At 35.7% G+C, this 23,949-nt stretch overlaps 1 protein-coding gene across 1 annotated transcript in view; it reads right to left on the bottom strand.

The window, feature by feature from the left end:
- LOC141290495 (6-phosphofructo-2-kinase/fructose-2,6-bisphosphatase) overlaps positions 1–22,078 on the bottom strand; it is a 67,373-nt gene extending 45,295 nt beyond the window's left edge. The window contains exon 1 of the mRNA XM_073822623.1: positions 21,923–22,078. Coding sequence (XP_073678724.1) covers positions 21,923–21,977 — 55 coding nt within the window. The 5' untranslated portion in view covers positions 21,978–22,078. The remainder of the gene's footprint in view (positions 1–21,922) is intronic.
- Positions 22,079–23,949: the final 1,871 nt, after the last annotated feature.

Here is a 23,949-nt window from a genome sequence, read left to right as displayed (position 1 = left end):
GTTTTCGGTAAAGGGCGTGTCCGTGGCGGCCTGACAAATTTCGAGGTCTCGCCATGGATATAAAACTTGTTATAACTCAGCCATAAAATGTCCGATTTGCCTCAAACTTCACATGTTTGATAAGAGTCCTGGCCTGAACCAATCTGAAGGCAAATATTCTATTATAATCACAGCGCCACCTGTTGGCATCAGGAAATGACTTGTACCAAACTCCTCCTAGAGATTTAATGATATCAACATTATATTTGGACAGTCTGATCTAGAGGCCTTAGAGATGTTAAATTGTGAAGATCTTGAGTTTTCGTCAAAGGGCGTGTCCTTGGTGGCCTGACAAAGTTTGATGTTTCGCCATGGACATAGAAGTTGTTATAACTCAGACATAAAATGTCCGATCTGCCTCAAACTTCACATGTTTGGTAAAAGTCCTGGCCTGAAGACATCTAAAGGCAAATATTCAGATATTATCATAGCGCCACCTATTGGTAGTAGGATATATCATATCTTGCACTAACACAAACATACTAAGGTCAATCTGCACCAAACTTCATATGTTTGATGAAAGTGCTGGCCTGAACACATCTACATGCCAATAATCAGTTATAGGCATAGCGCCACCAGCTGGCAGCAGGAAGTTTGGCACATTTAAGTGACTTTGATCTATTTTTCCTACATTTAATGTATTAAAAGCATACTGCCCACCGTTTGCTGTTTTCCTAAAGCCACCGGTCGGCGGTGAGCCCGTGTGCGAGGGCCCGTTCATCGCTGCTTGCAGCTTTAATTTTTTTTTTTTTTTTTTTTTGTTAACCTTCCGGGCACTTAAGGGGGTCTTAACATGCTCAAAAACTCTTGAAAATTTGCACACATGTCGGAATCTGCGGCCATCAGGACGTCACAGAGGCTGGTACCGGGGCGTGGCAAAGGGACTCTACAGCGCCCCCTGGAATTTTTAGGGCCATATAGCACACATACTTGAACGTACACATATGAAACTCGGTACACATATAGAACTCATTAAGCTGAACAACTTTTGTACTCTATGTCATTTTCTTAACGCAACAGGAAGTGAGATATTTAGGGCTGTGTAAAAAGCGCATGCTCTGGAATTTAACGTACTCCTCCCAGGATTTCCATACGATTGTCACCAAACTCGGTCAGCATGATCTCAAGACATTGGGGACGCTAAATTGCGAGGGGATTTTTGATATCTCGAACGGTTTGGCCGTGGCAAGGCAACAAAGTTATGGCGAGAAATGAGAAACAGGAAGTGTCTAATAACTGTTGCACACATTGCCTGATTCTGGTGAAACTTCACCAGATTGTTCTTTGTATGATGCCGATTCCATAAATGTGACTATTATGAGTCAAAGTTATAGCGCCACCAACTGGTAGCAGGAAGCGTGTCATTTTCAAAATGCGTTGAAATCAGCCTCTTAATTTTACTTGATTTTCTTCAAACTTCATCAAAATAATGTCAAAACACGGCCGATAAGAATATGTAAAGGGTACGATGATAAATCAAATGCTGTTGCCATGGCAACGTGTCAAACTTTAAAATTTGATTCCTGTCTTTTCGAGGCAGATAACATGCTTAGAATTTCATGAAACTCAACACACACATCAATATTAATGATAGTTAGACACTGGCAAAAGGCCATAAATGGGCGTGGAGCAGGCACTCTATAGCGCCATCTTTTGACAAAAGTTGGGGGGTTAGTTTTTCCTACAGTCACCAAACTATGTACATATATTGTTCTCATCAATCTGGACAACTTTCTAAATCAAACTCATTAGCTAAGACCAACAGGAAGCCGGCTATTTTGATTTGAATGTGGATTTTTGGAAAAATCAGGCTGTAAACAAATTCACACTCCTTCTAAGAATAACAAGGTATTCACACCAAACTTTTTTAACATGAAGAGAAGATTCTGAAGATGTTAAATTGCGAGCGGATTTGGGATATCTTGAACGGTGTTGACGTGGTGATTTTTTAAAAAACATAACCCTAATTTTTTATATCTTTAAAGTGCAGCATCCAAACTCTTTAAAACTTTTTTCACACAGAGATCTAATCATTATGAGCAAGTGCTGGTAATATCATAGTTATTCAAGCTTCTATGAATTAAAGAAAATTAAAAAAAGAAATCAGTAAACTGTTGTCACTGGGCTGACAGTCTGTGTTGACACTAAGAGTGACTGAAGGGGGGAGGGGTGAAAGGGAGAGAGACCAGTGGAACATGCTGTTTTTCTTAAGACCATCTTTGAGGAAGATGCAATTTGCACATTGCACATTGCTGTAGTTTAATCTGCATAAATAAGTCTGAACTTTGAGAGTCTGATCTTTGAGAAAATATAAAGGGTCACGAACTCTTTCATTCTTTGTATATTGCAGTTTTTTTATTTATTTTTTACTGAACTGTACCATGAACTTGTCCTATTCAGTCACATAGCAAAAGATTAAGAAAAATACAGCTTTTTAGCATGAGCGATTTATCTTCATTGATAGACATTTATTTTCATAATTAAAATTTTTGATTCAATAAAAAAAAACACTAACAATTTCAAGACAAACTTTGACAACAAAACAAACTTTGCTGTTATCTGTTCAAAACATCTGAAAATTGTACCATTTTAAGATGAGTTATATTTATATATCGCCCCATTACAATACCCAACTTGATTTTTAAAGATATTTTGAAAGAATGAAGCGTTTATTGAGCACTTTATTGTGTATTGTTGTATACCCACATGAACTGTGTTCATGTTCATGTTAATTCACAGTACATACACTATGTTAAAAGATACTAATTTACCTTTAAACAATATATGAGTACTTTTTTAGGTTAATATTAATTAACATTAATAAATGCTATTTATTATTGTTCATGTTAACAATGTTAACAAATGAAACTGGATGGTAAAGTTGTATATTTTGTGTGTATTTGTCTGTGTGTTGATTTAAAAATGTAACCCTTTCATTTCTGTAAACTTTAAATCCAAACTGGCAGAGGGTTACTGTGAATGCATGTGCCAACTGGGCACCGTTTTCCTAATTGATTCTTAGTTATGTAGCGCTTAAGAGTGATGTCTTATAACAGGAGTCACCTGAAAAGCAATATCCACACACAAATTGAACAGATAGGTAACGATGACATTTAAGCAGAAGTGGTGGATGTAAAGCAAGCAATAATAACATTTTGTTATCATCATGAATTACATGTTCTTATCATCATCATCCTCAGAATATTGGGAAAATGTTCCCTATATTGTGAACAACTTTGGGATATCTTGAACAGTGTTGATGTGGTGATTTATGAAAGTAACAATGAAAAAGATGAAGAGTTATTTTCATATATCTTTAAATTGCATTATTCTAACTCATCAAAACTTTTTACATATAAAGAACAAGAAATTATTAGGAAATACGTGTAGTTTCAAAATGTTATCATGCAAAGAGGGCCCAAAAACATTAAAAGTGTCACATAAATTTGTCAGATTAAAGCTGTAATACCAGGGATGAACACTAGAGGTCCTCATAAGATAAGGAATCGTTTGACCTCTAATGCTATTTAACTCATTCTCAGTATATAAGAATGACAATAATCCATAGAATCAGTTGATATGTACTGTATTGTCAGTCTACTTTTACATAATTATTTTGTATAGGTGCTTAAAGAGCATTAAAATCTTTTTTTTTATCTTTTAAGGAAAAATTATATGATTTAAATACATATATACACTCTCACTGATAGAACAAAAAATCTTATAAGTATGACACTATACTGCTCAGTTCACTTAATTAGAATGAGAAACAATTACAAAAAGGCCAAAAAAATCTACTAAGTAAATATGTATTTATTTTTAATATATTTGTTTATAATTATTTCACATAAAGGCGTCCCTGATGCATCAAATGCTGTTGTCATGGCAAATAAATAAAAATTAAAAATAGTTTCAAATATTTGTTTCCTGTGTTTTTGAGGCAAATAGCGTGCTTAGAATTTCATTTTCATTTTTAAATTTTCAATGATTTATTATATATTTAAAGTGCAGCATCCTAACTCTTTGAAACTTTTTTCATACAAATAACTATTCATTCTGATCAAACACAGATCATTTCATAATTATACAAAACTCCACGAATGAAAGAAAATAAAAAAACATATCTGATCTCGCTCTGCTCTGCACTTAATGTGTGTGTTTGTGTGGTAAGTGGCTGAGTGTAAAGAGGGGGGATGGGTGGTAAGAGAAAGAGTCAGACAGGAGGAGAGACAGTTAGTGTTAGTCCAAAGGGTTACTGTGAATGCATGTGCCAACTGGGCACCGTTTTCCTGATGCTATCGGGATGGCGACTGCCAGACGGCGAGGGCCCGGTCAACGCTGCTTGCAGCTTTAATTATTATTATTTTTTTTTTTTCAATGTTTTGGGGGATTTCGGGGACCTTAACATACACGAAAACTCTTGAAACTTTGCACACACATTGGAACCTGCGGCCATCAGGGCCGGACAGACTTTGACATGGGGGGGTCACCTGGGGGGGGCATGGCACAGTGTTAAAAATTGCGACTTTTAAAAGGCTCTGGAGCGCACAACGGTTGACCTACAGTCACCAAAATTCATACACATATAGACCTCATCGGGCCGAACAAATTTCACACTCATAATCCGTGCTTCGCCAAACAGGAAGTCGGCTATTCAGGGATGTCTAAAAAGTGCATGCAATGGAATTTGAAATACTCCTACTAGGCCTTTCCACCGATGGCCACCAAACTCGGTCAGCATGATCTCAAGACATTGGGGACGCAAAATTGCCAGGGGATTTTTGATATCTCGAACGGTTTGACCTTGACGGGGCGACAAATTTATGGCGAGAAATGAGAAACAGGAAGTGCCTAATAACTTTGACATACTTTGTCTGATTTTGACCAAACTTCAGCAGTTTGTTCGTCGTCTGATGCCGATCACAGAGATGTGACTATTATGAGTCAAAGTTATAGCGCCACCAACTGGCAGCAGAAAGCGTGACGTTTTTGAAACGCTTTTAAATCAACCTCTTAATTTTACTCAATTTGCTTCAAACTTCATCTCAATAATGTTGAAACATGGCCAATGAGAATCTGTGAATTGCATTATCGATAACTTTTATCATGTTGCCATGGCAACGTATCAAACTTTAACTTTAGCTTTTTGTGTTTTGGAGCCACTTAAAATACTCAGAATTTCATGAAACTTCACACACACATCTGTATTAATGATATTTAGACACTGATAAAAGCCCATAAATGGGTGTGGAGCAGGCGCTCCATAGCGCCACCTTTTGACAAAAGTTGGGGGTTTAGTTTGTCCTACAGTCACCAAACTCGGTACATATATTGATCTCATCAAGCCAGAAACATTTCTAATTTACACCCATTAGCTACGATCGACAGGAAGTCAGCTATTTTGATTTGAATGTGGATATTTGGAAAAATCAGGCTGTGGAATTTTATATACTTCTCTCGGGAAAACCAACCAATTCACACCAAACTTTTTTGACATGATGCCAACATTCTGAAGATGCTAAATTGCGAGCAGATTTAGGATATCTTGAACGGTGTTGATGTGGTGATTGATTGAAATCGGAGTAAAAAAAGATAGCCGTAATTTTATTATATCTTTAAAGTGCAGCATCCAAAGTCTTTGAAACTTTTTTCATACAGACTACTAGTCATTCTGATCAGACACCGTTCATTTCATAATTATACAAAGATCTATGAATTAATGAAAATTAAAAAACAAATCTGATCCCTCTCTGCTCTGCACTTATGTGTGTGCGTGGTAAGTGGGTGTGTGTTTGTTGAGTGTTAGGGTGAGAGTGGGGAGGGGGGATGGGTGGAAAGAGAGAGTCAGAGAGGAGGAGATAGAAGGGAATATTTAAACTCTTGGTTGTTTATTCATTAGGATGTGAATTAGGGCTGGGTATTGTGACCAATTTAGCAATTCGATTCGATTCTTATTTTTATGGTTTCGATTCAATTCGATTCGATATCGATTAGCTATCAATATTTCATTTAAAATGTTAGTTTTGCAGACATGGGATCCATATTTTGATATAAATGCTGGTAACTTAAAACTCCCCTACTTAAGTGTATTACTGAAATACACATCTACATTAATAATAGGGTGCACACAGTTGTTTATTTTAAACAACTTTTATTTTAAATGAATACTGTAACAAGAAGTCATAAATATGTGCATCCAATGTACACCATGTAAACAAACTGCAAAATGTACATTACTGTAAAAAAATAAAAAGACTAAATGTGCAACAGTGAAATCTATTAAGAACTTCAAACATGTTTAAGAAATAAAACATTTTTCTAAATTCAAATCAGGCCCATCATAAAGCCCTTGTCTGCATATACAAAACATTCTAACTGTCCATAAAACTAACAGTTCTTAACTACAGCCTAATCATTTTTGATCACCAGATTTTTTTTGCAAAAAATTTATACCCATTAGCTACGACCAACAGGAAGTCAGCTATTTTGATTTGAATGTGGATTTTTGGAAAAATATAGCTGTGAATAAATTCATATCACTCATAGCAGAATCAGACAGTTCACACCAAACTTTGTCAACATGATGCCAAGATACTGAAGATGTTAAAATGTGAACGGCTTTGGGATATCTTGAACGGTGTTGATGTGGTGATTTATGAAAGTAACAGTAAAAAAGATGAAGAGTTATTTCCATATATCTTTAAATTGCATTATTCTAACTCATCAAAACTTTTTACATATAAAGAACAAGAAATTCTTAGGAAATACGTGTAGTTTCAAAAGGTTATCATGCTCAGAGGCCCCAAAAACATTAAAAGTGTCATATAAATTTGTCAGATTAAAGCTCTAGTACCAGGGATGAACACTAGAGGTCCTCATAAGATAAGGAATCGTTTGAACAATAATGCTATTTAGCTCATTCTCAGTGTATAAGAATGAAAATAATCCATAGAATCAGTTTATATATACTGTACTGTCAGTGTACTTTTACATAATTATTTTGTATAGGTGCTTAAAGAGCATTAAAATCTTTTATTAATCTTTTAAGGAAAACTTATATGATTTATATACATATATACAATCTCACTGATAGAATAAAAAATCTTATAAGTATGACACTATACTGCTCAGTTCACTTAATTAGAATGAGAAACAAATACATCAACTAAGTTAATATGTATTTATTTTTAATAAATTTGTTTATAATTATTTCACAGATGCTTATAGATCATTAAAATAATATTTAAAAATGGTTGTAGATCATAAAACATGGTAACTATTTAAAATAGGGTCTCTTTTGTTAACAATGGTTAATGAACTAACACACGAACGAACAACGAACAATATATTTGTATTCGATTTTCTTCAAACTTCATCAGAATGATGTAAAAACACGGCCGATGAGAGTCTGTAAAGGCGTCCCTGATGCATCAAATGCTGCTGCCATGGCAAATAAATAAAAATACAAAATACATTCAAATATTTGTTTCCTGTGTTTGTGAGGCAGATATCGTGCCTAGAATTTCATTTTCCATTTTCAATTTTCAATGATTTATTATATATTTAAAGTGCAGCATCCTAACTCTTTGAAACTTTTTTCATACAAATAACTATTCATTCTGATTAAACACAGTTCATTTCATAATTATACAAAACTCCACGAATGAAAGAAAATTAAAAAACATATCTGATCTCACTCTGCTCTGCACTCTATGTGTGTGTTTGTGTGGTAAGTGGCTGAGTGTAAGGAGGGGGGATGGGTGGCAAGAGAAAGAGTCAGACAGGAGGGGAGACAGTTAGTGTTAGTCCAAAGGGTTACTGTGAATGCATGTGCCAACTGGGCACCGTTTTCCTGATGCTATCGGGATGGCGACTGCCAGACGGCGAGGGCCCGGTCAACGCTGCTTGCAGCTTTAATTAGGGCCCGAGCCCAAAAGGGCGAAGGCCCTATTGTTTTTCTAAGGATTATTATTATTATTATTAGGGCCCGAGCCCAGAATGGGCGAAGGCCCTATTGTTTTCCTAAGGATTCTTATTTTTAGGGCCCGAGCCCAAAAGGGCGAAGGCCCTATTGTTCTTCTAAGGATTCTTATTTTTTTTTATTTTTTTTTTTTTTGTTAACCTTCCGGGCACTTAAGGGGGTCTTAACATACTCAAAAACTCTTGAAAATTTGCACACACGTCGGAATCTGCGGCCATCAGGACGTCACAGAGGCTGGTACCGGGGCGTGGCAAGGGGACTCTACAGCGCCCCCTGGAATTTTGAGGGCCATATAGCACACATACTTGAACGTACACATATGAAACTCGGTACACATATAGAACTCATTGAGCTGAACAACTTTTGTACTCTATGTCATTTTCTCAACGCAACAGGAAGTGAGATATTTAGGGCTGTGTAAAAAGCGCATGCTCTGGAATTTAACGTACTCCTCCCAGGATTTCCATACGATTGTCACCAAACTCGGTCAGCATGATCTCAAGACATTGGGGACGCTAAATTGCGAGGGGATTTTTGATATCTCGAACGGTTTGGCCGTGGCAAGGCGACAAAGTTATGGCGAGAAATGAGAAACAGGAAGTGTCTCATAACTGTTGCACACATTGCCGGATTCTGATGAAACTTCACCAGATTGTTCGTTGTATGATGCCGATTCCATAAATGTGACTATTATAAGTCAAAGTTATAGCGCCACCAACTGGCAGCAGTAAGCGTGTCATTTTCAAAATGCTTTGAAATCAGCCTCTTAATTTTACTTGATTTTCTTTAAACTTCATCAAAATCATGTCAAAACACGGCCGATAAGAATATGTAAAGGGGTCGATGATAAATCAAATGCTGTTGCCATGGCAACGTGTCAAACTTTAAAATTAGATTCCTGTCTTTTCGAGGCAGATAACATGCTAAGAATTTCATGAAACTCAACACACACATCAATATTAATGATAGTTAGACACTGGCAAAAGGTCATAAATGGGCGTGGAGCAGGCACTCTATAGCGCCATCTTTTGACAAAAGTTGGGGGGTTAGTTTTTCCTACAGTCACCAAACTCTGTACATATATTGTTCTCATCAATCTGGACAACTTTCTAAATTAAACTCATTAGCTAAGACCAACAGGAAGCCGGATATTTCCATTTGAATGTGTTTTTTTGGAAAAATCAGGCTGTAAACAAATTCACACTTCTTCTAAGAACAACCAGCTATTCACACCAAACTTTTTTAACATGAAGAGAAGATTCTGAAGATGTTAAATTGCGAGCGGATATTGGATATCTTGAACGGTGTTGACGTGGTGATTTTTTAAAGATGTAGTAAAAAACATAACCGTCATTTTTTTATATCTTTAAAGTGCAGCATCCAAACTCTTTAAAACTTTTTTCACACAGAGATCTTATCATTCTGAGCAAGTGGTGTAAATATCAATTTTATACAAGCTTCTATGAATTAAAGAAAATTAAAAAAAGAAATTAGAAACCTGCTGTCACTCTGCCTGTGCCTGTCTGTGTTCAGTCACCATTGAGTCACTGAAGAGTGACTGAAGGGGGGAGGGGTGTAAGGGAGAGAGACCAGTGGAACATGCTGTTTTGCTTAAGACCATCTTTGAGGAAGATGCACATTGCTGTAGCGTAATCGACATAAATATGTCTGATATTTTGAGAAAATATAAAGGGTCATTAAATCTTTCATTGTTTGTATTTTGCAGTTGTTGTTTTTTATTTATTTTTACTGAACTGTACCATGAACTTGTCCTATTCAGTCACATAGCAAAAGATTAAGAAAAATACAACTTTTAAGCATGAGTGATTTATCTTCATTGTAGACAATATTTTCATAGTGTTATTTATTGAATATAAAATTATAATAATTAAAAATTTCAAGACAAACTTTGACAACAAAACAAACTTTGCTGTTATCTGTTCAAAACATCCGAAAACCATCATTTGAAGATCAGTTATATATATATCGCCCCATTAAAACACTCAACTTGATTTTTAAAGATATTTTGAAAGAATTAAGCGTTTATAGAGCACTTTATTGTGTATTGCTGTACACCCACATGAACTGTGTTCATGTTTATGTTAATTCATAGTACATAAACTAAAAGATACTAATTTACCTTTAAACAATATATGAATACTTTTTTTTAGCTTAATATTAATTAACATTAATAAATGCTATTTAATTATTGTTCATGTTAACTAATATAGTTAATGTTAACAAATTAAACTGGATGGCAACATTTTATATATTGTGTGTATGTGTCTCTGTGTTGATTTTCAAGTGTAACCCTTTCAATTCAGTAAACTTAAAATCCAAACTAGCAGAGGGTTACTGTGAATGCATTTGCCAACTGTGCACCGTTTTCCTAATTGATTCTTAGTTATGTAGCGCTTAAGAGTGATGTCTTATAACAGGAGTCACCAGCAAAGCAATATCCACATACAAATTGTACAGATAGGTAACGATTTAAGCAGAAGTGGTGAATGTAATGCAAGCAATAATAACATTTTGTTATCATCATGAATTACATGTTCTTATCATCATCATCAGAATATAGGGAAAATGTTCACATTTGGTTCACAGTTGGCATTATCTGAAGTCCTTGCAGGGGATTAGGTTTATAGCAAACTCCTCCTAGACATTTAATGAAATCAACATTATATTTGGTCAGTCTGATCTAGAGGCCTTAGAGATGTTAAATTGTGAAGATCTTGAGTTTCAGTGGCGGCCTGACAAAGTTTGATGTTTCGCCATGGACATAGGTGTAATAACTCAGCCATAAAATGTCTGATCTGCCTCAAACTTCAGAGGTTTGGTAAGAGTCGTGGCCTGAAGACACCTAAAGGCCAATATTCAGATATTATCATAGCGCCACCTGTTGACACCAGGATATATCATATCTTTCACTAACTCAAACATACCAAGGTCAATCTGCACCAAACTTCATATGTTTGATAATAGTGCTGGCCTGAACACATCTACATGCCATTTATAGGCATAGCGCCACCAGCTGCCAATGGGAAGTTTGGCACATTTAAATGACTTATGACATATTTCTCATATATTTACTGTATTAAAAGCATACTGCCCACCGTTTGCTGTTTTCCTAAAGCCACCGGTCGACGGTGAGCCCGGGTGCGAGGGCCCGTTCATCGCTGCTCGCAGCTTTAATTTTTTTTATTTTTTTTTTGTTAACCTTCCGGGCACTTAAGGGGGTCTTAACATGCTCAAAAACTCTTGAAAATTTGCACACATGTCGGAATCTGCGGCCATCAGGACGTCACAGAGGCTGGTACCGGGGCGTGGCAAGGGGACTCTACAGCGCCCCCTGGAATTTTTAGGGCCATATAGCACACATACTTGAACGTACACATATGAAACTCGGTACACATATAGAACTCATTGAGCTGAACAACTTTTGTACTCTATGTCATTTTCTTAACGCAACAGGAAGTGAGATATTTAGGGCTGTTTAAAAATCGCATGCTCTGGAATTTAACGTACTCCTCCCAGGATTTCCATACGATTGTCACCAAACTCGGTCAGCATGATCTCAAGACATTGGGGACGCTAAATTGCGAGGGGATTTTTGATATCTCGAACGGTTTGGCCGTGGCAAGGCGACAAAGTTATGGCGAGAAATGAGAAACAGGAAGTGTCTAATAACTGTTGCACACATTGCCTGATTCTGATGAAACTTCACCAGATTGTTCGTTGTATGATGCCGATTCCATAAATGTGACTATTATGAGTCAAAGTTATAGCGCCACCAACTGGTAGCAGGAAGCGTGTCATTTTCAAAATGCGTTGAAATCAGCCTCTTAATTTTACTTGATTTTCTTCAAACTTCATCAAAATAATGTCAAAACACGGCCGATAAGAATATGTAAAGGGTACGATGATAAATCAAATGCTGTTGCCATGGCAACGTGTTAAACTTTAAAATTAGATTCCTGTCTTTTCGAAGCAGATAACATGTTTAGAATTTCATGAAACTCAACACACACATCAATATTAATGATAGTTAGACACTGGCAAAAGGTCATAAATGGGCGTGGAGCAGGCACTCTATAGCGCCATCTTTTGACAAAAGTTGGGGGGTTAGTTTTTCCTACAGTCACCAAACTCTGTACATATATTGTTCTCATCAATCTGGACAACTTTCTAAATCAAACTCATTAGCTAAGACCAACAGGAAGCCGGCTATTTTGATTTGAATGTGAATTTTTGGAAAAATCAGGCTGTAAACAAATTCACACTCCTTCTAAGAATAACAAGGTATTCACACCAAACTTTTTTAACATGAAGAGAAGATTCTGAAGATGTTAAATTGCGAGCGGATTTGGGATATCTTGAACGGTGTTGACGTGGTGATTTTTTAAAAAACATAACCCTAATTTTTTATATCTTTAAAGTGCAGCATCCAAACTCTTTAAAACTTTTTTCACACAGAGATCTAATCATTATGAGCAAGTGCTGGTAATATCATAGTTATTCAAGCTTCTATGAATTAAAGAAAATTAATAAAAGAAATCAGTAAACTGTTGTCACTGGGCTGACAGTCTGTGTTGACACTAAGAGTGACTGAAGGGGGGAGGGGTGAAAGGGACCGAGACCAGTGGAACATGCTGTTTTGCTTAAGACCATCTTTGAGGAAGATGCAATTTGCACATTGCACATTGCTGTAGTTTAATCTGCATAAATAAGTCTGAACTTTGAGAGTCTGATCTTTGAGAAAATATAAAGGGTCACGAACTCTTTCATTCTTTGTATATTGCAGTTGTTGTTTTTTATTTATTTTTTACTGAACTGTACCATGAACTTGTCCTATTCAGTCACATAGCAAAAGATTAAGAAAAATACAGCTTTTTAGCATGAGCGATTTATCTTCATTGATAGACATTTATTTTCATAATTAAAATTTTTGATTCAATAAAAAAAAAAACACTAACAATTTCAAGACAAACTTTGACAACAAAACAAACTTTGCTGTTATCTGTTCAAAACGTCTGAAAATTGTACCATTTTAAGATGAGTTATATTTATATATCGCCCCATTACAATACCCAACTTGATTTTTAAAGATATTTTGAAAGAATGAAGCGTTTATTGAGCACTTTATTGTTTATTGTTGTATACCCACATGAACTGTGTTCATGTTCATGTTAATTCACAGTACATACACTATGTTAAAAGATACTAATTTACCTTTAAACAATATATGAGTACTTTTTTAGGTTAATATTAATTAACATTAATAAATGCTATTTATTATTGTTCATGTTAACAATGTTAACTGGATGGTAAAGTTGTATATTTAGTGTGTATTTGTCTGTGTGTTGATTTAAAAATGTAACCCTTTCATTTCTGTAAACTTTAAATCCAAACTGGCAGAGGGTTACTGTGAATGCATGTGCTAACTGGGCACCGTTTTCCTAATTGATTCTTAGTTATGTAGCGCTTAAGAGTGATGTCTTATAACAGGAGTCACCTGCAAAGCAATGTCCACACACAAATGGAACAGATAGGTAACGATGACATTTAAACAGAAGTGGTGGACGTAAAGCAAGCAATAATAACATTTTGTTATCATCATGAATTACATGTTCTTATCATCATCCTCAGAATATAGGGAAAATGTTCCCTATATTGTGAACGGCTTTGGGATATCTTGAACGGTGTTGATGTGGTGATTTATGAAAGTAACAATAAAAAAGATGAAGAGTTATTTTCATATATCTTTAAATTGCATTATTCTTACTCATCAAAACTTTTTACATATAAAGAACAAGAAATTCTTAGGAAATACGCGTAGTTTCAAAATGTTATCATGCTCAGAGGCCCCAAAAACATTAAAAGTGTCAAATAAATTCGTCAGATTAAAGCTCTAATACCAGGGATGAACACTAGAGGTCCTCATAAGATAAGGAATCGTTTGACCTCTAATGCCATTTAGCTCATTGTCAGTGTATAAGAATGACAATAATCCATAGAATCAGTTGATATGTACTGTACTGTCACTGTAATTTTACATAATTATTTTGTATAGGTGCTTAAAGAGCATTAAAATATTTATTTTATCTTTTAAGGAAAAATTATGTGATTTAAATACATATATACACTCTCACTGATAGAACAAAGTATCTTATAAGTATGACACTATACTGCTCAGTTCACTTAATTAGAATGAGAAACAAATACAAAAAGGCCAAAAAGTCAACTAAGTTAATATGTATTTATTTTCAATATATTTGTTTATAATTATTTCACAGATGCTTATAGACTATTAAAATAATATTTAAAAATGCTTGTAGACCATAAAACATGGTAACTATTTAAAATAGGGTCCAATACCTACAAAAAAGCCTCTTGGAGCAAAATTTGACACCCAACAGGAAGTCGGTTATTTTTAATTTTCTCAGCAAATTTTGTCATTTTTGCCATTTTCAGGCCTCGTACTTGAACGAACTCCTACTAGAGATTTATCCGGATTAACGCCAAATTTGCTGAGTGTAATCTAAAGAGTTTTCATTGGAGGGTTTGTCCATAGCGGTCTCGCAAATTTCGATGTTTCGCCATGAAAAAGGAAGTTTCTATAACTCAGGCATACAATGTCCGATCTGTCCCAAACTTCACATGTGTGATAACACTCCTGACCTGAAGACATCTACATTCCCATATTCAGTTATAGTCATAGCGCCACCTGCTGGCAACAGGAAGTGTCATGCTGTACTCTACAACAAACTCCTCCAAGAGATTTATACAGATCAACACTAAAATCGGTCAGTCTAATAAAAAGGCTTAAGTGATGTTAAATTGCGAAGATCTTGAGTTTTCGTTGAAGGGCATGTCCGTGGTGGCCTGACAAAGTTTGATGTTTGGTCATGGACATAGAAGTTGTTATAACTCAGCCATAAAATGTCCAATCTGCCTCAAACTTCACATGTTTGATAAGAGTCCTGGCCTGAAGACATCTTAAGGCCAATATTCAGATATCATCATAGCGCCACCTATTGACAGCAGGATATATCATATCTTGCACTAACTTAAACATACCAAGGTCAATCTGCACCAGACTTCATATGTTTGATGAAAGTGCTGGCCTGAACACATCTACATGTCAATAATCAGTTACAGGCATAGCGCCACCAGCTGGCAGCAGGAGGTTTGGCACATTTAAGTGACTTTGATCTATTTTTCCTACATTTACTGTTTTAAAAGCATAATGCCCACCGTTTGCTGTTTCCCTAAAGCCACCGGTCGGCGGTGAGCCCGGGTGCGAGGGCCCGTTCATCGCTGCTTGCAGCTTTAATTATTTTTTTTTTTTTTTCAATGTTTTGGGGGATTTCGGGGGCCTTAACATACACGAAAACTCTTGAAACTTTGCACACACATTGGAACCTGCGGCCATCAGGGCCGGACAGACTTTGACATGGGGGGGTCACCTGGGGGGGGCGTGGCACAGCGTTAAAAATTGCGACTTTTGAAGGGCTCTGGAGCGCACAACGGTTGACCTACAGTCACCAAAATTCATACACATATAGACCTCATCGGGCCGAACAAATTTCACACTCATAGTCCGTGCTTCGCCAAACAGGAAGTCGGCTATTCAGGGATGTCTAAAAAGTGCATGCAATGGAATTTGAAATACTCCTACTAGGCCTTTCCACCGATGGCCACCAAACTCGGTCAGCATGATCTCAAGACATTGGGGACGCAAAATTGCCAGGGGATTTTTGATATCTCGAACGGTTTGACCGTGACGGGGCGACAAATTTATGGCGAGAAATGAGAAACAGGAAGTGCCTAATAACTTTGACATACTTTGTCTGATTTTGACCAAACTTCAGCAGTTTGTTCATCGTCTGATGCCGATCACAGAGATGTGACTATTATGAGTCAAAGTTATAGCGCCACCAACTGGCAGCAGAAAGCGTGACGTTTTTGAAACGCTTTAAACTCAGCCTCTTAATTTTACTCAATTTGCTTCAAACTTCATCACAATAATGTCAAAACACGACCGATAAGAATCTGTGAAGGGCGTTATCCATAACTTTTATCATGTTGCCATGGCAACGTGTCAAACTTTAACTTTAGTTTTTTGTGTTTTTGAGCCACTTAAAATGCTTAGAATTTCATGAAACTCAACACACACATCTGTATTAATGACAGTTAAACACTGATAAAAGCCCATAAATGGGCGTGGAGCAGGCGCTCTATAGCGCCACCTTTTGACAAAAGTTGGGGGGTTACTTTGTCCTACAGTCACCAAACTCGGTACATATATTGGACTCATCAAGCCGGACAACTTTCTAATTTACACCCATTAGCTACGACCAACAGGAAGTCAGCTATTTTTATTTAAATATGGATTTTTGGAAAAATCAAGCTGTGGAATTTGAAATACTCCTCCTAGACCTTTCCACCGATGGCCACCAAACTCGGTCAGCATGATCTCAAGATATTGGGAATGCAAAATTGCCAGGGGATTTTTGCTATCTCGAACGGTTTGGCCGTGGCAGGGTGACAAATTATGGCGAGAAATGAGAAACAGGAAATGTCTAATAATTTTGACACACTTTATCTGATTTTGACCAAACTTAAGCAGTTTGTTCGTCGTATGATACCGATTACAGAGATGTGACTATTATGAGTCAAAGTTATAGCGCCACCAACTGGCAGCAGGAAGTGTGTTGCTTGCAAAACGCTTTTAAATCAACCTCTTAATTTTACTCAATTTGCTTCAAACTTCATCAGAATAATATCAAAACACGGCCGATGAGAATCTGTGAAGGGGTCCTTGATACATCAAATGCTGTTGCCATGGCAACATGTCAAACTTTAACATTTGTTTCCTGTGTTTTTAAATATAGCTGTGAATAAATTCATATCACTCATAGCAGAATCAGACAGTTCACACCAAACTTTGTCAACATGATGCCAAGATACTGAAGATGTTAAATTGTGAACGGCTTTGGGACATCTTGAACGGTGTTGATGTGGTGATTTATGAAAGTAACAATGAAAAAGATGAAGAGTTATTTTCATATATCTTTAAATTGCATTATTCTAACTCATCAAAACTTTTTACATATAAAGAACAAGAAATTCTTAGGAAATACGTGTAGTTTCAAAATGTTATCATGCTCAGAGGCCCCAAAAACATTAAAAGTGTCACATAAATTTGTCAGATTAAAGCTCTAATACCAGGGATGAACACTAGAGGTCCTCATAAGATAAGGAATCGTTTGACCTCAAATGCTATTTAGCTCATTCTCAGTGTATAAGAATGAAAATAATCCATAGAATCAGTTGATATAGACTGTACTGTCAGTGTACTTTTACATAATTATTTTGTATAGGTGCTTAAAGAGCATTAAAATCTTTTTTTAATCTTTTAAGGAAAAATTATATGATTTATATACATATATACAATCTCACTGATAGAATAAAAAATCTTATAAGTATGACACTATACTGCTCAGTTCACTTAATTAGAATGAGAAACAAATACATCAACTAAGTTAATATGTATTTATTTTTAATATATTTGTTTATAATTATTTCACAGATGCTTATAGATCATTAAAATAATATAAAAAAATGGATGTAGATCATAAAACATGGTAACTATTTAAAATAGGGTCTCTTTTGTTAACATTGGTTAATGAACTAACACACGAACGAACAACGAACAATATATTTGTACTCGATTTTCTTCAAACTTCATCAGAATGATGTAAAAACACGGCCGATGAGAGTCTGTAAAGGCGTCCGTGATGCATCAAATGCTGTTGCCATGGCAAATAAATAAAAATACAAAATTCATTCAAATATTTGTTTCCTGTGATATTTAAGGCAGATAGCGTGCCTAGAATTTCATTTTCCATTTTAAATTTTCAATGATTTATTATATATTTAAAGTGCAGCATCCTAACTCTTTGAAACTTTTTTCATACAAATAACTATTCATTCTGATTAAACACAGTTCATTTCATAATTATACAAAACTCCACGAATGAAAGAAAATTAAAAAACAAATCTGATCTCACTCTGCTCTGCACTCTATGTGTGTGTTTGTGTGGTAAGTGGCTGAGTGTAAGGAGGTGGGATGGGTGGAAAGAGAAAGAGTCAGACAGGAGGAGAGACAGTTAGGGTTAGTCCAAAGGGTTATTGTGAATGCATGTGCCAACTGGGCACCGTTTTCCTGATGCTATCGGGATGGCGACTGCCAGACGGCGAGGGCCCGGTCAACGCTGCTTGCAGCTTTAATTATTATTATTATTTTTTTTTTTTCAATGTTTTGGGGGATTTCGGGGGCCTTAACATACACGAAAACTCTTGAAACTTTGCACACACATTGGAACCTGCGGCCATCAGGGCCGGACAGACTTTGACATGGGGGGGTCACCTGGGGGGGGCATGGCACAGCGTTAAAAATTGCGACTTTTGAAGGGCTCTGGAGCGCACAACGGTTGACCTACAGTCACCAAAATTCATACATATATAGACCTCATCGGGCCGAACAAATTTCACACTCATAGTCCATGCTTCGCCAAACAGGAAGTCGGCTATTCAGGGATGTCTAAAAAGTGCATGCAATGGAATTTGAAATACTCCTACTAGGCCTTTCCACCGATGGCCACCAAACTCGGTCAGCATGATCTCAAGACATTGGGGACGCAAAATTGCCAGGGGATTTTTGATATCTCGAACGGTTTGACCGTGATGGGGCAACAAATTTATGGCGAGAAATGAGAAACAGGAAGTGCCTAATAACTTTGACATACTTTGTCTGATTTTGACCAAACTTCAGCAGTTTGTTCACCGTCTGATGCCGATCACAGAGATGTGACTATTATGAGTCAAAGTTATAGCGCCACCAACTGGCAGCAGAAAGCGTGACGTTTTTGAAACGCTTTAAACTCAGCCTCTTAATTTTACTCAATTTGCTTCAAACTTCATCACAATAATGTCAAAACACGACCGATAAGAATCTGTGAAGGGCGTTATCCATAACTTTTATCATGTTGCCATGGCAACGTGTCAAACTTTAACTTTAGTTTTTTGTGTTTTTGAGCCACTTAAAATGCTTAGAATTTCATGAAACTCAACACACACATCTGTATTAATGACAGTTAAACACTGATAAAAGCCCATAAATGGGCGTGGAGCAGGCGCTCCATAGCGCCACCTTTTGACAAAAGTTGGGGGGTTACTTTGTCCTACAGTCACCAAACTCGGTACATATATTGGACTCATCAAGCCGGACAACTTTCTAATTTACACCCATTAGCTACGACCAACAGGAAGTCAGCTATTTTTATTTAAATATGGATTTTTGGAAAAATTAAGCTGTGGAATTTGAAATACTCCTCCTAGACCTTTCCACCGATGGCCACCAAACTCGGTCAACATGATCTCAAGATATTGGGAATGCAAAATTGCCAGGGGATTTTTGGTATCTCGAACGGTTTGGCCTTGGCAGGGCGACAAATTATGGCGAGAAATGAGAAACAGGAAATGTCTAATAATTTTGACACACTTTATCTGATTTTGACCAAACTTAAGCAGTTTGTTCGTCGTATGATACCGATCACAGAGATGTGACTATTATGAGTCAAAGTTATAGCGCCACCAACTGGCAGCAGGAAGTGTGTTGCTTGCAAAACGCTTTTAAATCAACCTCTTAATTTTACTCAATTTGCTTCAAACTTCATCAGAATAATATCAAAACACGGCCGATGAGAATCTGTGAAGGGGTCCTTGATACATCAAATGCTGTTGCCATGGCAACATGTCAAACTTTAACATTTGTTTCCTGTGTTTTTAAATATAGCTGTGAATAAATTCATATCACTCATAGCAGAATCAGACAGTTCACACCAAACTTTGTCAACATGATGCCAAGATACTGAAGATGTTAAATTGTGAACGGCTTTGGGACATCTTGAACGGTGTTGATGTGGTGATTTATGAAAGTAACAATAAAAAAGATGAAGAGTTATTTTTATATATCTTTAAATTGCATTATTCTAACTCATCAAAACTTTTTACATATAAAGAACAAGAAATTCTTAGGAAATACGTGTAGTTTCAAAATGTTATCATGCTCAGAGGCCCCAAAAACATTAAAATTGTCACATAAATTTGTCAGATTAAAGCTCTAATACCAGGGATGAACACTAGAGGTCCTCATAAGATAAGGAATCGTTTGACCTCTAATGCTATTTAGCTCATTCTCAGTGTATAAGAATGAAAATAATCCATAGAATCAGTTGATATAGACTGTACTGTCAGTGTACTTTTACATAATTATTTTGTATAGGTGCTTAAAGAGCATTAAAATATTTTTTTAATCTTTTAAGGAAAAATTATATGATTTATATACATATATACAATCTCACTGATAGAATAAAAAATTTTATAAGTATGACACTATACTGCTCAGTTCACTTAATTAGAATGAGAAACAAATACATCAACTAAGTAAATATGTATTTATTTTTAATATATTTGTTTATAATTATTTCACAGATGCTTATAGATCATTAAAATAATATTAAAAAATGGATGTAGATCATAAAACATGGTAACTATTTAAAATAGGGTCTCTTTTGTTAACATTGGTTAATGAACTAACACACGAACGAACAACGAACAATATATTTGTACTCGATTTTCTTCAAACTTCATCAGAATGATGTAAAAACACGGCCGATGAGAGTCTTTAAAGGCGTCCCTGATGCATCAAATGCTGTTGCCATGGCAAATAAAAAAAAATACAAAATACATTCAAATATTTGTTTTCTGTGTTTTTGAGGCAGATAGCGTGCCTAGAATTTCATTTCCCATTTTCAATTTTCAATGATTTATTATATATTTAAAGTGCAGCATCCTAACTCTTTAAAACTCTTTTCCTACAAATAACTATTCATTCTGATTAAACACAGTTCATTTCATAATTATACAAAACTCCACGAATGAAAGAAAATTAAAAAACATATCTGATCTCACTCTGCTCTGCACTCTATGTGTGTGTTTGTGTGGTAAGTGGCTGAGTGTAAGGAGGGGGGATGGGTGGCAAGAGAAAGAGTCAGACAGGAGGAGAGACAGTTAGGGTTAGTCCAAAGGGTTACTGTGAATGCATGTGCCAACTGGGCACCGTTTTCCTGATGCTATCGGGATGGCGACTGCCAGACGGCGAGGGCCCGGTCAACGCTGCTTGCAGCTTTAATTTTGACTTGTTTTTTTTTTTTTTTCTGAAAACAAGAAAATAATTTTTACTCATCTGGAAAATGCTTCTTGATTTAAGAATTGTTCGATAATTTGGCTGGAAACAAGGTTTTTGCAGTGTGTACATGAAGGATTTTAATGCATTCTCTGACATTTGTTGTTGTTGTTGTTGTTGTTTCAAATAGTTGCAACACCAACAGCAGAAAGATGCTCTCTGTCTATAAGTCTGTGTTTGCACTTCACCATCTCAGATTTATCCAAACACATTGACACATCTGTAAGAAGACACCACAGCTAAGCCAGTACAGATATTTATGTGTACAGGTTTGACTATGCTTGTAAGGTAAAAATGTCCTCACTAATATAGTGAAACCTGTTAAACAAACTAGCAAGAATAACATCACTAGTTACAAAGTTTTATAAATAGGACATATGTGTTCATTTAAATGTTTTGCTAAGGTTTCTGTGAGGGTTATTTTTAGGATCAGGGGCTAGGCAATAGAAAATATGATATACTTGATATACAAACGATAAAAGTCGAACAGTCCTCATAGTGAGACAGATGTGTGTTTTTGTGTGTGCTTATTTAAAAAAACGCAATTTTCATGCAGTATCCCATGCTCATAGATATTTATTTCTAACCTGTGCTCTCGAAGCGCGTTCTCTTTCTCATGACGGCTTTCTCACGACGCTCCATTAATAACACACATGAATACAAACACTGATACCACACAAACCACCAAAATACCAATCATACTGCGCGAAGACTGCTGTCTTGAATATTCACTAGTCATGATTACGTCGTTTGGTTCCTTCCAATGGCAAAGGGTTGCCTGTCTTTCGCCATAGTAGCACTGGTAGATCGCGGTCATGTGTTTTTAGAGGGTAACAGTGGTAAGCTCTCACGAGAACACTGAATATTACCCATGATAGAGAACATAGGAATACTTTTTGCTCTTTTCATCACTACACAAAAACTAGATGCTGAAATTAAGCGATTTTTCACATGATATTTCTTTTGCCTGTGTATTAAAAATATCATAAATTGATAATAGCCGTCAGTAGTTTATAATTTCCACAATTAGCTAATAAACATAAGGTGCATTTTTGTCTGAGACACCCATTCGTAATGCTCTAAAGCTGTCTAAGCATGTATTGCAAATGTAAAAAATTACAAAATTACAGTTGCGTATGTTTGATTTTTTTTTTTTTCATTCAGATTTATTTATTTGCTTTATTTAATTCAGATTCAGCTAAACAAAATAACAAATATTTAACACTGGAAAATGTATTGCAAACAGTACAAATGTAAACATATGACATATCACAAAATAACAATAAACATACCTGTATATTCTATAACCCAACCCCTCAACCATATGCATCACTCAAAACTTATTGCATTTTTATATTTTCAGTCATTGCGTATGAATTATAAGATTGTTTCCTTATGGGGACCTAAAATGTATTGGTGTACATATGTACTGGTATTACTATACTTTTGGTCCCCATAACCTAGGTAATACCAGTATACAAACACACACAGCCACACCTGCATTTCATTTTCTATGATTAAACTGTTACTGTATACATAGCGAACTAAAAAGGGTGCATCAACTGTACACACTTTACCATCTTGTATATTTCTTAAAATAATATGGTATCTTTTTAACATTCATGTTATAAAATATATCCATTAGTAGACAGTTGAAATATCACATATATATATATATATATATATATATATATATATATATATATATATATATATATATATATATATTATATATATATATATATATATTTGTAAACATATTTTGTGTAGCATGTGACTTTTAACCTATTATCATAACACTGTACAACTAACAGCATGTGACACAATAGGGCACCAGTCTCAACCGTACCCCACTGGCATACTCACACATTTCTCAAGATTATGAAAATACCTTGCATGGCACAATGTCATAAAGTATGTCTATTTTTAGAGCACATAATAATGTTTGCAAAGATATATGTTAAGTTTAACAAACATAAAAGAATAATAAGCTATTCATTGTGAAATTGTAAAATGAAAATCTTATCTTGGAAAAACAAACATATCAATATTTTCTGGGTGGAAAGACGCACACATTTCAAATTTCCCATAATTAAAAAGAACACTAACACGCATGTGGAAAAAAAACAATCATGGCTGGGGGTTCCTGTGTTCGCAAGTTATTTAAGGTGTTATCCTACTTTTTGGTTTTCAACTTGCTTTGCTTTCACCTTACACTAAATAACAATAGTAATTTTAAATGTGTGTGTTTTCAAATAACATTGTTTTTGTTTATTTAAAAATTCCAGATGGAAATGCGGAATCCAGTCAGAAAAGTTGAATTAACTGCACAAAGCAGAACATCGTGGAATTTGGGATTTTAAATGAATAAATTAGGAGAGATACAGCTAACGTTACACTTAAAAACGACGATCGTGATATGGACTACTCAGTGTCTGCAAATATTAAACTGCTAAAAGATTTAGATATGACATCTGTATGCATTGCGTGTGTGTGAATGAATGGTGCACGTTGTGTCGCATCCTGAGTGTATATTTACACAGTGCAAATAGCCTTGTTGGCAGAGGCTATTTACAGTAACTCCACCCATCAATATATGGTAGGATTACACAAC

This window comes from Garra rufa, chromosome 18 (genome assembly GCF_049309525.1).
Source record: "Garra rufa chromosome 18, GarRuf1.0, whole genome shotgun sequence".
Classification (NCBI taxonomy): domain Eukaryota; kingdom Metazoa; phylum Chordata; class Actinopteri; order Cypriniformes; family Cyprinidae; genus Garra; species Garra rufa.
The sequence above is the reverse complement of the archived record's forward strand: the minus strand, read 5'-3'. Positions and strand labels throughout refer to the sequence as shown.